The following is a 12935-nucleotide window of genomic DNA, read 5'->3' as shown; positions in this document are numbered from 1 at the left end:
ATAGGATTGATATCGGGACTTTGGGGTGGTGTTGCCAAGGTATGTGGCGTATTATATAAGATCCATTCTTTCACAATATGAGCCGTGTGTTTTGGATCATTATCTTGCTGGAAATAATAATTATGTTGTAACTCTAGTTTTGTAGCACTTGATGCCAAGTGATTCCGTAAAATATTTAGGTAATATGTTTTGTCCATGATTCCTTCAATAAAAACCAAATCACCAACACCATTTGCGGACATACAACCCCACACCATGACGGAACCACCTCCATGCTTTACGGTTCCTTTTAAATTTTTTAATTCGTACTCTGAATTTGATTTTCTCCACACCATTGTTCGTCCATCTGAATTGAACAAATTGAATTTACTTTCGTCAGTAAAAATTACTTGTTCCCAAAAATTAATATCCTTGTCGACATATTTTTTTGCAAATTCTAAACGTTTCATTCGATTCCTTTTATTAATAAATGGCTTCTTTCTGGCAATTCTCCCATTGTAGTCGTTCTTTCTCAAAATTCTTCTACATGTTTCTGCTGATACTTCTTTTTTGAAGTATTTTAAGACGAATACTGCTAACTTGGGTCCACTAATTTGTGGATTCTTCTTTATTTCCTTAATAACTGCTTTTTCCTCGTAAGGAGTAAGTTTCTTCGGGCCTCCTTTACGTTGTTTATTGCAAATATCTCCACTTGACTTAACGTTTTTTATAACATATTGTACCGTAGATTTACTTCTGCCCACTAAATTCGCAATTTCTAAATAACTTTTACCTTCAGTGTGCCATTTAAGAATTAACTTCCTATCACTTAATGAAACTTCACTACTTTTTCTCCCCATTTTTACTAGTATCTCCTAAAGACTAACAAATCGATATGTCTATATTGGTAATCGTTCGTATTATGCCGCAAACAAGTTAAGACAGGCTAAATTTCTTATCATCTTGATTTAACCCATAACAGACAGTTGCAGTACGAATACTCTTGTGAGCCTCATTTTGTTCTTATTTCCTTAAAATTACGTTTTCGCCATATAAACATTTGAATTTGCAAGAAAGTACATATGAGTTTAAAAGCCCTTTAATTGGAAAGTAGGTTTGTGATGGTACCAGTTTCAAATCGTTCATTGTAAATTAATAACAGTAATTTAAAATAGAGAAGCAATAGAGTACGAATACTCATGAGACTAACTGTAATTAATTAAAGCTGACATCATTAGTTGTTTCCTATTTATGTTTTTTTTCTAGATATAAAATACTGAAGCGACCATGGCAAGTACAAAAGAAACCCTCCTTTCCATGATCTCAAATCAAGCAGAAGAGTCCGGCAACAAAGTAACTGTTGTCGGAGTTGGACAGGTTGGGATGGCCTGCGCGTTTAGCATATTATCTCAGGTAATCATCTTAATATTCTCTAGCTTGAAAATAAAATGGGAGTTCTTCCGCACTATTATGACGTACATATTGCACATATCCAGAGGAACCTCCTGTCAGTATCTCTTTGATCTTAGTAATAATTAAATACTGCTAAATTAAATGCCATAAATTTCGCCATTTAAAGCCGTAGAAAGGAACAATATTAAAGCTGTTGAATTCGGGTTAATTTACCATAACCCATATTCAGATTCATTACATAACCAGGTTGACTCGACTAAACCTGGGTTAATATCAGCTCTACATATTTTTCCCACTAGCTTAACCGATTTTAAGCCAAATATTCACCCTATCTGAATTTATTCTGTACATTCAAATTGACTGGACGTAACCTGAATTCGAGTCGAATGAAAGAAAATACTGCCGAACTCAATGTGTATTAGTAATGAAATTGTGGCATTGGCGAATAATACCAAAAATAGTCATCTGTTTCCCTCCTTTTGCATTTCCTCATATTCAATTCTTGATTTTCAGGGAGTTTCTAGTGAAGTTGTATTGGTTGACGTTATGGCTGATAAGTTAAAAGGAGAGATGCTAGATTTACAACACGGAGCTCTATTCTTGAAAAATGCAAAGATTATTGCTGATACTGACTACGCTGTCACTGCTGGTTCAAAGCTCTGTATTATTACTGCCGGTGAAATTGCTTAGATTTTATCTTTACGATGTTTGTAAATCAATATCTGGATAACTTTAGGCGTGAGGCAAAAAGAAGGCGAATCTCGTTTGGATCTAGTACAACGCAATACAGACGTATTGAAGCATATCGTCCCTAAGCTCGCCCAATACTCACCAGACACAATTATTTTGGTCGTCAGCAATCCCGTAGATATCTTGACCTACGTTGCCTGGAAACTAAGTGGTTTGCCTAAGCATCGAGTTATTGGATCCGGGACGAATCTGGATACATCGAGATTTAGGTTCCTGATCTCTCAGAAATTGGGAGTTGCGCCCAGTAGCGTACACGGTTGGATTATTGGCGAACACGGAGATTCCAGTGGTAATTCAAATATAGTTTTGGCACTGTTATTTTTCAAAAGCACGAATTGGGCAATATTGATCACAATATGTGGATTCGCCCTTGATGAATGATACTTTATGTTAATACGTTTCAGTTGCCATCTGGTCAGGAGTTAATGTAGCAGGTGTTCGTCTCCGAGAAATAAATCCATCTATTGGAACTGATAATGACCCTGAACACTGGAAAGATATCCATCGGCAAGTGATCATGTCTGCATACGATGTCATCAAGTTGAAAGGCTATACTTCCTGGGCAATCGGTTTAAGCGTGGCTTCGCTAGCTTCCAGTATTCTCAGGAATTCTAACAACGTTCATGCTGTTTCTACCTACGTTAAGGTAAGACGAATATATTTCTTTGTATAATTTGGTCTTGTCAATTGGGTGTTTAACAATTTTGTCCGTCCCCAAATTAAATTGAAGACTTAGTTTACCCCGTTCGGATTCTAAGAGCCATTTGCACCCCTACAAAGGAAAAAGATTTGTTTTGCGTTGAACATTTCCTATTTATTTTTGGGAAGGACAATGTACATATTTCGTGGGTATTTTGTGATGACGACAATACTGAAATCACATATCTTTAGTTCATTGACACTTCAAAATGGTTAAATATTGCTACATGTGTATATCCTTTAAATATATCCAATTTCTCCTAATTATAATTTTCAGCAGAGCACGCTGTATAGCCTATTTAAATAATAGATCAATGGTTTCTTATTTTAGTTCAAATTGTAGCCATCACAAAAACTTCCATCTTATAACACATTGCTTGGAGTTTTTATTGTTTCAATTGCCATGAATTACTTTCAAACATACCATTCCTGTGCACTGTGATCACTATTACAATGTAACTCGGTTTTGTTTTGTGGTTGCTTTTTATACAGGGTTAATTAGTGAAGTGCCAGCCTCCCTTTAGATCGTGAATAAATAGGTATTGAGAAAAAGATTTAATATAAAAATTTTGTGACTGTGGACAAATTTGTTACTTTATAAGTGAATTCCATATCCTGCTTTGAATTCCAATGTGCATGATCTGAACAATTTTGGATTGCGTTGCCTTAATTTGAGTGACTCTGTGAAATTCAAAGCAGCAATAATTAGCTTGTCTGCAACTACAAAACTCTTATATTAGACTTTTTTCTCAATGCCTATTTACCATCTAAAGAGAGGGTGTTCCTTCGCTGACTACCTGATACAGGGTGTTCCAAGCTAGACACAACACCCTCTTTTTTAAAAGCTCCTGTATTTTCGTTAAAAAATCTGAAATAACCATTTGATATAGTTTTATATGTAATCTATACATAGCGTTAATAAATTGGTTCCTTCTGAAAGAAAAAAAGCTACGATGCAAAATTTCCATTTTCTTAAATGAATGGACTGTATACTGTTCTTGTATTAAACGAATTTCTTTAATGTCGATTTAAAAAATATAAATATGCCATAATGGAATACAAATATTTTTGGTATCTCCTGTGTAACTAAAAGTTTAGGTATTTTTGTCCTTCGCAATCAATAAAAAATGTGTAATTTTAACTGTTATAAAATATTTGTTTCTTCACTAAAATACCTGGTTTCAAAGTCAAATGACATTCATTTCTAGTTCTCATAATCTTCTTGCAGCTGAGGAACAAGTTACCTAATAATTAAATAAAAACTCTTTAATCTTACACAAACGGAGTTGTAATATCTCTTTTGATTACGGTGTAAAGTACCCATTTTTGCAATTTTGAAAGTGCTGTAGAATGTGAAGAGTCTCCAAAAATTATTTTCGAAGGCTCCAGGGCTTCAATTGGGGTAATATGGATCAATATAGGACTCATATCACTCCAATAAATCGAAAGACGACGATTTACAACTAAATATCGACATATTCCTTTTGTCGTACAATTTTCAGTTTGGCTACTTGCGCCTAAATGGCATTGCAAGAAAAATTAGAGATATTTTTACAAGGAAAAGGTTTATTTGCCTTAATGGCGTATAAGTAGCGCCTCGAGAATTTTTTAACACTTAATTTTACTTTTAAAACTATATCATATTGGTATTTTGAAAGTTTTTACTCAAATACAGAGATATTTGAAAAAGAGGGTTTTGTCTCTAACTTCGAACACCCTGTAAATATTGACAGAGTGCTGGTATATAATGTGTACTACATACATATTTAATGTCATTCTTTTTGGGGTTTACTTGCTGTGCTGTTTGACCGGATAACGCATGGGTTCCATTCATAAGTTCATATTATAGAAAATATCATTATCACACGGCATGACCATCAATACATTATTGGATGTTAATATTTTCATGGATTAAGTGCATTCAAAAAAATATTTATAGGCAAGAAGGGAAATAGAATGGTGCTTGTTGGTCAATATTTGGGTAATTGTTTAACATATCTGAATTATCTACTGGTAAATCATCATCGGAATATGAAATATTGTGAGGTGCATAAAACAAGCGAATAATTAATTCTCTACTGATACAGTCCAAGGAAAAAATTCTTGTTCCAACGTTAACGTTATTTCTTATTTTGCACTTGTGCATTAAGATTACCTTCGCGTTTACTCATACGAATGAGTTGTGGATCATGTACAATAAGCATAACCTTTGCGAATTCTTCCTGCCTATGTCGATAAGTTGCGAAAAACAAAGCAGAATGGCAGAAAACAGAAAAAGTGAATTCACCATTTTGTCAGAAAAATAGTTAACGGTTATGCTTACGGCTCTGTTCTTAAACTACTTAATATATTTTTCTCTCGAAAAATGGTTGCGCTAATGTTGGCATAACAGATAATTTTGGTCAAATAGCATGACCACACGAGCAAGTTTTTTTCACGTTTTAGTGAGTGGTGAAGGTGAAGTGAAATCCCAAACTCTATCATTAAAAAAAACTGTCTTGAAATACATTTTGACGTAGCAAAGTGAAACTAAAACAATCGGTGTGAATTGATGAATGAAGTCCCGCAATCTAATATAAATAAACCTCTGTATAGATTTTTCACGATGTTGCTTGCGGTGCGGTGATCTATCACAGCCCTAAATAATAAAGTGATGGTATTTCTATGTCGACCATAATACTAGTGCTGACAGTGCCAGGAATGAAATGCGTTAAGTATGAGATTGACTATAGAATAAAGGTTCAATCAGGAAAATTTGCCGGCTCGAATAAATCCGGAGTTTTTGTCCTTAGGGCCTGCATGACATCGATAACGGAGTGTTTCTGTCAGTGCCAGCAGTATTAGGCGCAAACGGAGTTTCGCATGCAGTAACTCAAAATCTAAGCGAGGATGAGCGCTTGCTCCTTCAGAATTCGGCTAAGTTAATGGAAGAGGTGCAAAAAGATCTACAGTTTTAAGAAATTCTCCTTTTCTACCTCACTACTACTTTCTATGCCTTTATCAGTACATATCTTTACTTTTAACTCAAATTCAGGGATTTAAGATTTGCTTGTTAATATATCTTAATTAAAATGCATTTATTTATTTTCATATGAATCTATGTCAGTATATTTATTTTAGAGAGAGATAGAAATTAGATAGGTCTTTTAAAAACTCAATATATTACTTATTCAATAGCAAAATGTCTATTAGATTGTATTTACTCCAATATCTCCCAATTTTTTGTCATACCAAAACGAAATATGAAATGTGTACGGGATTTTACAAAGTTTGGCTAAATCCGAGCTGCACTATTATTATCTCGAAAATCGCAAGAGGTAGTATCTGGCTTTAAAAAATTAAGATAATCCCAAAAAATAAAAATAACATTTTGAATATGTATTGAATCAGATAATCAAAGCGCAGTTCCAATACTTTTGAGAGATGCTGTATTAGGCCCTTCATATCACTAACACACATTAGCGTTTATTTTGCCCATATTCAATATCAAAAAATGGTAGGTAATTACCCATCTACCCATCGACCTTTCTATACATTTTTTCTGAATTCCAGGGCCTCCATGGTGTGGAGCAAGACGTATTTCTATCGGTCCCCGCTGTGCTGGGCGAAAACGGAATATCTTATATTGTAAAACAGAGCTTAAGCCCACACGAAAACGAGGCATTGCTGAAATCGGCGTCTCTAATGGCCGAAGTTCAAGATGGTTTAAACTTTTAAGTATATATTAATAAGAACGTTTTCACTTTACAATCTTATAAATTTATACTGTGACATAGCATTAGCTGCTTTTAGGATGTACCAAGCTTTATATTATATATAATGGTTTGTGTGTGTAGTTGCTTTCTTGTTAATATTTGTCACGTTGTTAAGTTTGTTTCATTGCACAGCTACTGTAATTATGTAAGTATTCCTACTTACTTAATGTTATGTAAATCTATAATATTTTACATGGAACTTTGATTTTGATAGGTAACAAATTATGTGATTTGAATCAAAGTTGGCTCGTTGAGGTTTTTGACACTGTAACATCCCTACTTTGGCAGGAATACTAGAACCTATCGAGAATCTTAATAGTCAAAAGGGTAGCGAAAAAAAGGGGTATACATGCAAGTATAGTTGTTTCATAATAAAATTAGGTCTATGACTTATATTTCTTGCATTACCCTGTATATCCCACTTTTTGCTCTACTCATAATGTTAAATGAAATTTTATGAAATCGCAATCGCTGGTTACATTTATTCATATTGTTCAATTTATTTATTTCTGACCTTATTATTTCAGTAACATATTGTTACATAGGTCTGTATGTGTAAGACAGTTAAGCTAGCTGTGAAATATACCCTAAACTAGTCTTTCTATGTTATAGACTTAGTCCCACCTTTTAACCAAAGGTAAAAAATAAAATATATGAACACCCTATTTGTGGAAAATTAGTTGATATGAAATAATTGTTTCATTAAAATACCTACTCCACTCAGATCATTTATCAGAACATTGAAGCGGTACAAGAAGGTCCTTGTTTATAACCAGGCCTTCTCATTTCCTGGTCGGATTCGGTTTTATCTGAAGCATTCTAAAGATGAAACATATACTTACAAACAAAAGGATCTTTAGAAAACCCAGTTTTCTGATCAAATGTAAAAATTTAGGGATAAATATATCCTTCACCAAAACGTTAAGAATGCATACATTATTTTTGATAATCTGATAACCATATTTATTTTTAGTTCATTGTTATACGATGTAGTAGAGTGAATGCCAAAAGATGGCCACTTGAATCCAATTTTTATGATACTTTAATAGGATGTGGCTTGCGTAGCATTCTCAATGTAATCCCAGACAATTCCATAATGCCAAAAACTATCTTTCATAATTTCAATAAGCAGTCATCAGGTATAGAGGACATAGAGGAGGACTGCATTCCAGATCTCCATAAAATTGCAAACATAATTCAGTAACAGCATGACTATAATGACTTGTGTAACAACATTAGCCGAATCTATAATGATGGTTAAATTCTACATAATTAATCTTCATATTAACATCATATTTGCTGTTTCCGAATTTATATTTTAACATTATCATAAAAGGAACACAAAAAAGTCACCTAATTAAATTAACCCTTTTACTACAATACACTATATGAAGCCTGCTTAGATTATCACTTTTTAAGTAACGATTCATCTTGCATTGATAATTGTCCCAGCTTCTTGCCTATTCTTTCATGAATGTCCAAAAACTTAGCAACACATCTGTCGATACAAACTGCCTCACCTTTGGCTATTTCAGAATCATGGTAGACTGGCGGAATGCACTTTTTATGGCATGCTGCAGTCATTCGATTATACATATCTGCCATCATTTCTATCTCCAATTCCTGGATTAACTGCATATTTTGTTGTTCTTTCTGGGTCATTTTTGCACTTTTAAGATACGTTCCAGCCCCTATTGTGTGGGCTCGTACTGAGGTGCGAACTTCCGTGAACTTGGTTCGTACTGGCCTCTGTTAGATGCCTTCATACGCTGCCTCGCTTTCATATTCTCATAGCGCCTCTTTTCGACACTGCTTTTTGCCAAATAAAAAGAGTAAACTCCGCCGACAGTGCAGACGATCCTAGAACGGAAACAATTAAGGTTATGTAAAAACATGTGAGTGGATTATGAAATTGGTACATGGGACAGGCACAACTTCTAGAATACATCATGTAGGTAAATAATTTATATGTTTTTGAAAAGGTACTTACCAACCAATTGCTACTTTCGTAGTTTTGCCCAAATTCATCCCTTTTTTTACAGTAAAATATTCAAATTCTTACTTTAGTATAGTATGAATTAACCAAATGACAGTGACATCTATCGTATAGATCTACTTAATAAATGTGCTTAACCCCAAAATTGGAAATGTAGCAATATCCGGAGCACTAAGAAGCTATTTACAACATCGTAACTGAAAGAAAAGTTAGGAACAAGTCTGCTGAGAAGATATTTTCAATTTGCTCCTCGTTCACTACGAGTACCTTAAAAAAAATATGGATAGTGTAGCCGGGTATATATGTAACGTTCGGAAATCCAGAGGCTAGACACCTTAGGCACACACGTCATGTAGTTACAAACACATGTGCAGGTGTAGCTTATGAGTAGGTTCTTGAGATGTAATTCGAGTAATTCCGCAATGCCAACTAACAAAAGGCTCTAAGAATTGAAAACTTAAAAAATTATGTCTGAAAAACTAAGTCTATTTTCTGAAACAATCCATTTTCAGAGGAACAGAGGATTCATTTATATGTGGATCGGTACTCTGTTGCCACATATACATGATTCGTAACTTGCACGTAGTAAAAATTGTCATATTTCAGGTGACAATTTTGACAATTTTATCAGCTGTTTCTTATTTATTTTTAAAAATTTCCTTTATTTTGTATTTTAATGTTAAAGCAATAATAAAATAATTATATTAGAAATTATAGAGTAGTGAATTGGTGGTAAACAGCATCAGAGTATATGCCTAATTAACGATTAATTAGATGAGTGTTGTGGCAGATTAGCAGCTTACTCATTGTTGAAGATATAGTGGTCAAAATGCAATAAACTACTTTTCTGTGCAACATTGCAATGGTTATTATCAGACTCAACACTGGACAGTTTGCCTAGTTGAAACTGATAAATCTAAAGTTTTATGATATGAATTCCCATTCTGATAGAGCAAAGTGTTGGTTTCATCGCATTAGATATCTGAAAGTGTTCAAGAACACCAGTAGTAACTTTACCAAACAGTCTCCCGTTGCCCAAAACACAAACATTATAGATTATGGACATCATTGTGAACATATTGAGTTTCATCATAGTATGTCTCCAAATTTAACCAGTGAAATATCAGATTTGAAAAGTGAAACAACCTTCAGAAGGAGTATCAGGAAGTGGCACAAGCGGATGAAAAATTGCTTTTCAAAGAGGAAACATTGTTTAGGACCTAAAGGCACTACAAATATTAATCCAGAATTAGGGCAAACCATCAGTACACAGATGGTGAGTATCAGTGGCACTTGCAACAGTCCTTCAAGCAGTTCTGTCATTGAAAGTGACACTATCAAATTTAGATCTTGTGAGGGTATGTTTGAGACACAAGAAAAAGGATTAATAAAAGACAATACATCAATAGAGAAATTGATCACTGTTCTTACATATCATATTGGTGTCATTTCAGGTTCCGACCTCAGAGCAACACAACTGTGTGAATACTGTCAATGTATCCCTCACTCCAAGTTCCTCAAGATTAGCTGTAGAGCCTGATGACCAGCATAGATCACCAACTAATTCCCATTTATCAGAAAATGCCCCTAAAAATGAGATATCTACCTTGGCACATCAAGTGTGGTATTGGGGCCCAGTCTCTAAACAATTGGTAGAAGCTAAACTTGAAGGAGCCCCTGATGGATCATTTTTAGTTAGAGATTCTGCTTCTGACAGGTAGAGACATCTTTTTCAAATGATGACATAATCTAGTAAAGATCACATAAACCACATTTGCATATATCTTTCACCTAGAAGTACAATTTCATTCAATCTATTTCAGACACATATTCAGCATTAGCTTCAGAAGTGTTGGAAAAACGCTCCACACACGAATAGAATCCACAGAGAGCGGGTACAAGGTTTTTGACCACAAAGGTTTTGAAACTGTTAAGGATTTAATAGATGAAGCTATCAAGATTTCTGCAAAGGAAACAATTTTCTGCTATACTAGGAGTTTAGGCCTGGAACCTAATTATCCAGTTAGATTACTGAAGCCAATATCCCGGTATGATGAAGTTAGATCTTTACAAAATCTCTCTAGGTTCGTTATTAGGCAACATATTAACGTTAACGATATTGAAAAATTGTGTTTGCCTGCCAGGCTGATTTCTTTTTTGAAAGAGGAGAATTATTTCTAAATAATATCCCCTTATGTGTGATTTTAGCGTTTTATGAGAAATGTCGCCTGTAACGCTTTCTGGCGTCTGAGAAGGAGAAAAAGTTGAAATATGTTTATAGGTTCGCATACAGGGTCTAACGATGATTTTAATTTTAGGAGGTGATTGGCGTTTTATGATAAACATCTTTATTTTATTATCTTTCTAGTATGATAAATATCAATCAGTACCAGAGGGACCCTCTGCGGTGTCACTACAATAATTATTTTGAAATTAATTACTACTATTCTAAAAATTAATTAAAACATGCTCCTGGTTGTTGTAACAGACAAACAAAAATCGATCAAAATCCAGCGAAAGGGGTTTGCTTAATAAATAAAAAGATATTTTTATAATAAAACTTTAGACACGCGATTTATATAATTCACTAAATATGAAAGAAAATCACCTCCTGAAATCAAAGTCATTATTTTTATTACAGTATAGAGTGTTGGAATGAATAATTAAACTTGACACATTTCCTTACAATTTTTTAAAATGAAATTTATAGGTTATTATATAGAGAATATGCAGGGTGTTACAAAAATAAGAACATCCTATTATCCTTAGATTTCTTAAACAAACACAATAGAGGTCTTTGTTCCACAAGTAGGGCGTCAAAATTGGAAGTTTCCAGTAACGGATGTATGTTTTATAAGTTTTTTTGAAAACCCAGAAAACCGTCCCTCATGCTCTTCGTCCTTTCTTCTGGTTACTACACCTTTCAGTTGAGGTATTGTGGTTATGAACAAATAAAAAAGCACCTTACGGAGCTAAAGACCTTATATATTCTGCAGTTATAGAGAAAAAAATTTAATAATTCAATAAAAACTATTTTGAAACTTAGAACTTTGACTGTGTATGCAGAGTGTGACATATCATCATAGAGATATTTCAGGGGGCGATAGTACTCTATAAAATAAAAAGAAAAAAATAATAGCTCCATGATTAAAAACACACCATTTTCAATATACAGAGTGGCAAAGCTTCACATTTTTTCTCATGTATGCCTTAAGTTAAATTTTTGAAATTCATGCTCATACTTTCTTTAAAACCTTCACCACCTATAACAAGATCCATTGTATCTTATATATTTTTTTGTAGTGCCGTGTATGAATTTTGAAACCAAATTTAAATTCCTTCTTCAATTCTTTAGTTTTTTAATCTTTTGCTGTATTTTCCCAGCTTTCACCTTTTTCGTAGAATTTACAATAATACTTATTAATGCAAATTAAGATTGTAAAGGAAATAAAGTAAAAAAATAATCATTCGGCTCAGTTCTCACTTATTTGAAGCAATTCGTGACTTTTAATCTAATTTCTTAAAATAAAAATAAATCTAAACAAAAACAAAGTTATAAAATAGAAAAAAATGGAACTTTGCCACCCTGTATATTGCAAATGGTGCGTTTTTGACCATGAGTATTTTAGCATTTTTTAATTATTTTCAGAGTATTATCGCTTCCTGAAATACCTGCATGATCATATGTTGGAACCTGTATAGCATAAGCTTAAAAAAAAATTACATTATAATTTCTGATTAGTCAATTGGCCTATTTTTTGCAACACTCCGTACAACCTTTTTAAATAAGGACAAAATGAGGTGTTACACATTATACCCAAATTCAACAGAATTTTTCACAGCGTTATTTGGTGAATTCCCATTTGTTCGATGGACGGTGACCCTGTGCCGAATATTTATTAACAAAAAATACACATACATGTATATCTACTTTCGAGAGCTTGTTAAATCAAGTGAAATTTCCAATACGCCTACGTGGAAGAAACTGGGCAACGGATCGGTTCAGTATTGGTCCGTGGTCTGTCCTGGCTCAAATCTAAAGAAATGTTACTTTAAGATACATTTTTTTTGTTATGTGATTATACGAAGGTTCTGCGAATAACGTATCGCCAAGGCAGAAGGCGATTCCACGTTCTGCCGAAGTGACAATTCGCCGATGCATTTATTTCCAATCCAGATAAATAATTTTTTATTGAACGCGCTATATTCATTTTATAATTATCATTTTCTCATTACTCAAATTGTGCCGTTGTAGTAAAATAATTTATATTAAACATTTATATTAAAAAGTTCATCGGTTTTTTTTGCCATTTTTCCTCTCTATTTGTTCTTAATCCTACGCT

The 12935-nt window shown here is 33.7% G+C and overlaps 4 protein-coding genes across 7 annotated transcripts in view; 2 read left to right on the top strand and 2 right to left on the bottom strand.

The window, feature by feature from the left end:
* The window catches only part of Ldh (Lactate dehydrogenase), a 158719-nt gene extending 151513 nt beyond the window's left edge, over nucleotides 1–7206 (top strand). For 2 of the 4 annotated variants that reach the window (XM_066394816.1, XM_066394814.1), the window contains 5 exons: nucleotides 1246–1392; nucleotides 1906–2068; nucleotides 2129–2431; nucleotides 2547–2788; nucleotides 6394–7205. In XM_066394816.1, coding sequence (XP_066250913.1) covers nucleotides 1267–1392; nucleotides 1906–2068; nucleotides 2129–2431; nucleotides 2547–2788; nucleotides 6394–6558 — 999 coding nt within the window. In that variant the 5' untranslated portion in view covers nucleotides 1246–1266 and the 3' untranslated portion in view covers nucleotides 6559–7205. Of the gene's footprint in view, nucleotides 1–1245; nucleotides 1393–1905; nucleotides 2069–2128; nucleotides 2432–2546; nucleotides 2789–5633; nucleotides 6024–6393 lie in introns of those variants that run through there. The other 2 variants (XM_066394817.1, XM_066394815.1) reach the window with 2 other exon arrangements.
* A 586-nt stretch (nucleotides 7207–7792) lies between these two features.
* Tim10 (translocase of inner membrane 10) lies at nucleotides 7793–8258 on the bottom strand. The gene has a single exon (XM_066394831.1). The coding sequence runs from the start codon at nucleotides 8256–8258 to the stop codon at nucleotides 8004–8006; it is 255 nt and encodes an 84-aa protein (XP_066250928.1). The 3' UTR covers nucleotides 7793–8003.
* Nucleotides 8259–8287: 29 nt separating this feature from the next.
* Nucleotides 8288–8741, bottom strand: LOC136411996 (uncharacterized). Its single transcript, XM_066394832.1, has 2 exons — nucleotides 8587–8741; nucleotides 8288–8456 (listed from the first exon to the last, which is right to left on the bottom strand). The coding sequence occupies exons 1-2, from the start codon at nucleotides 8622–8624 to the stop codon at nucleotides 8288–8290; spliced, it is 207 nt and encodes a 68-aa protein (XP_066250929.1). The 5' UTR covers nucleotides 8625–8741.
* A 608-nt stretch (nucleotides 8742–9349) lies between these two features.
* Nucleotides 9350–12879, top strand: Socs44A (Suppressor of Cytokine Signaling at 44A). Its single transcript, XM_066395281.1, has 3 exons — nucleotides 9350–9868; nucleotides 10047–10309; nucleotides 10416–12879. The coding sequence occupies exons 1-3, from the start codon at nucleotides 9524–9526 to the stop codon at nucleotides 10771–10773; spliced, it is 966 nt and encodes a 321-aa protein (XP_066251378.1). The 5' UTR covers nucleotides 9350–9523; the 3' UTR covers nucleotides 10774–12879.
* The last annotated feature ends 56 nt before the right edge of the window (nucleotides 12880–12935 follow it).

This window comes from Euwallacea similis, chromosome 11 (assembly GCF_039881205.1).
Source record: "Euwallacea similis isolate ESF13 chromosome 11, ESF131.1, whole genome shotgun sequence".
Classification (NCBI taxonomy): domain Eukaryota; kingdom Metazoa; phylum Arthropoda; class Insecta; order Coleoptera; family Curculionidae; genus Euwallacea; species Euwallacea similis.
The sequence above is the reverse complement of the archived record's forward strand: the minus strand, read 5'-3'. Positions and strand labels throughout refer to the sequence as shown.

Coding starts and splice junctions, on each gene's coding strand:
- Tim10 (XM_066394831.1), bottom strand. CDS start 8,258: ATGACCCAGAAAGAACAACAAAATATGCAGTTAATCCAGGAATTGGAG.
- LOC136411996 (XM_066394832.1), bottom strand. CDS start 8,624: ATGAATTTGGGCAAAACTACGAAAGTAGCAATTGGTTG. Junction 8,457..8,586: donor ACGAAAGTAGCAATTGGTTG/GTAAGTACCTTT, acceptor TTTCCGTTCTAG/GATCGTCTGCACTGTCGGCG.
- Socs44A (XM_066395281.1), top strand. CDS start 9,524: ATGAATTCCCATTCTGATAGAGCAAAGTGTTGGTTTCATCGCATTAGA. Junction 9,869..10,046: donor AAACCATCAGTACACAGATG/GTGAGTATCAGT, acceptor GTGTCATTTCAG/GTTCCGACCTCAGAGCAACA. Junction 10,310..10,415: donor AGAGATTCTGCTTCTGACAG/GTAGAGACATCT, acceptor AATCTATTTCAG/ACACATATTCAGCATTAGCT.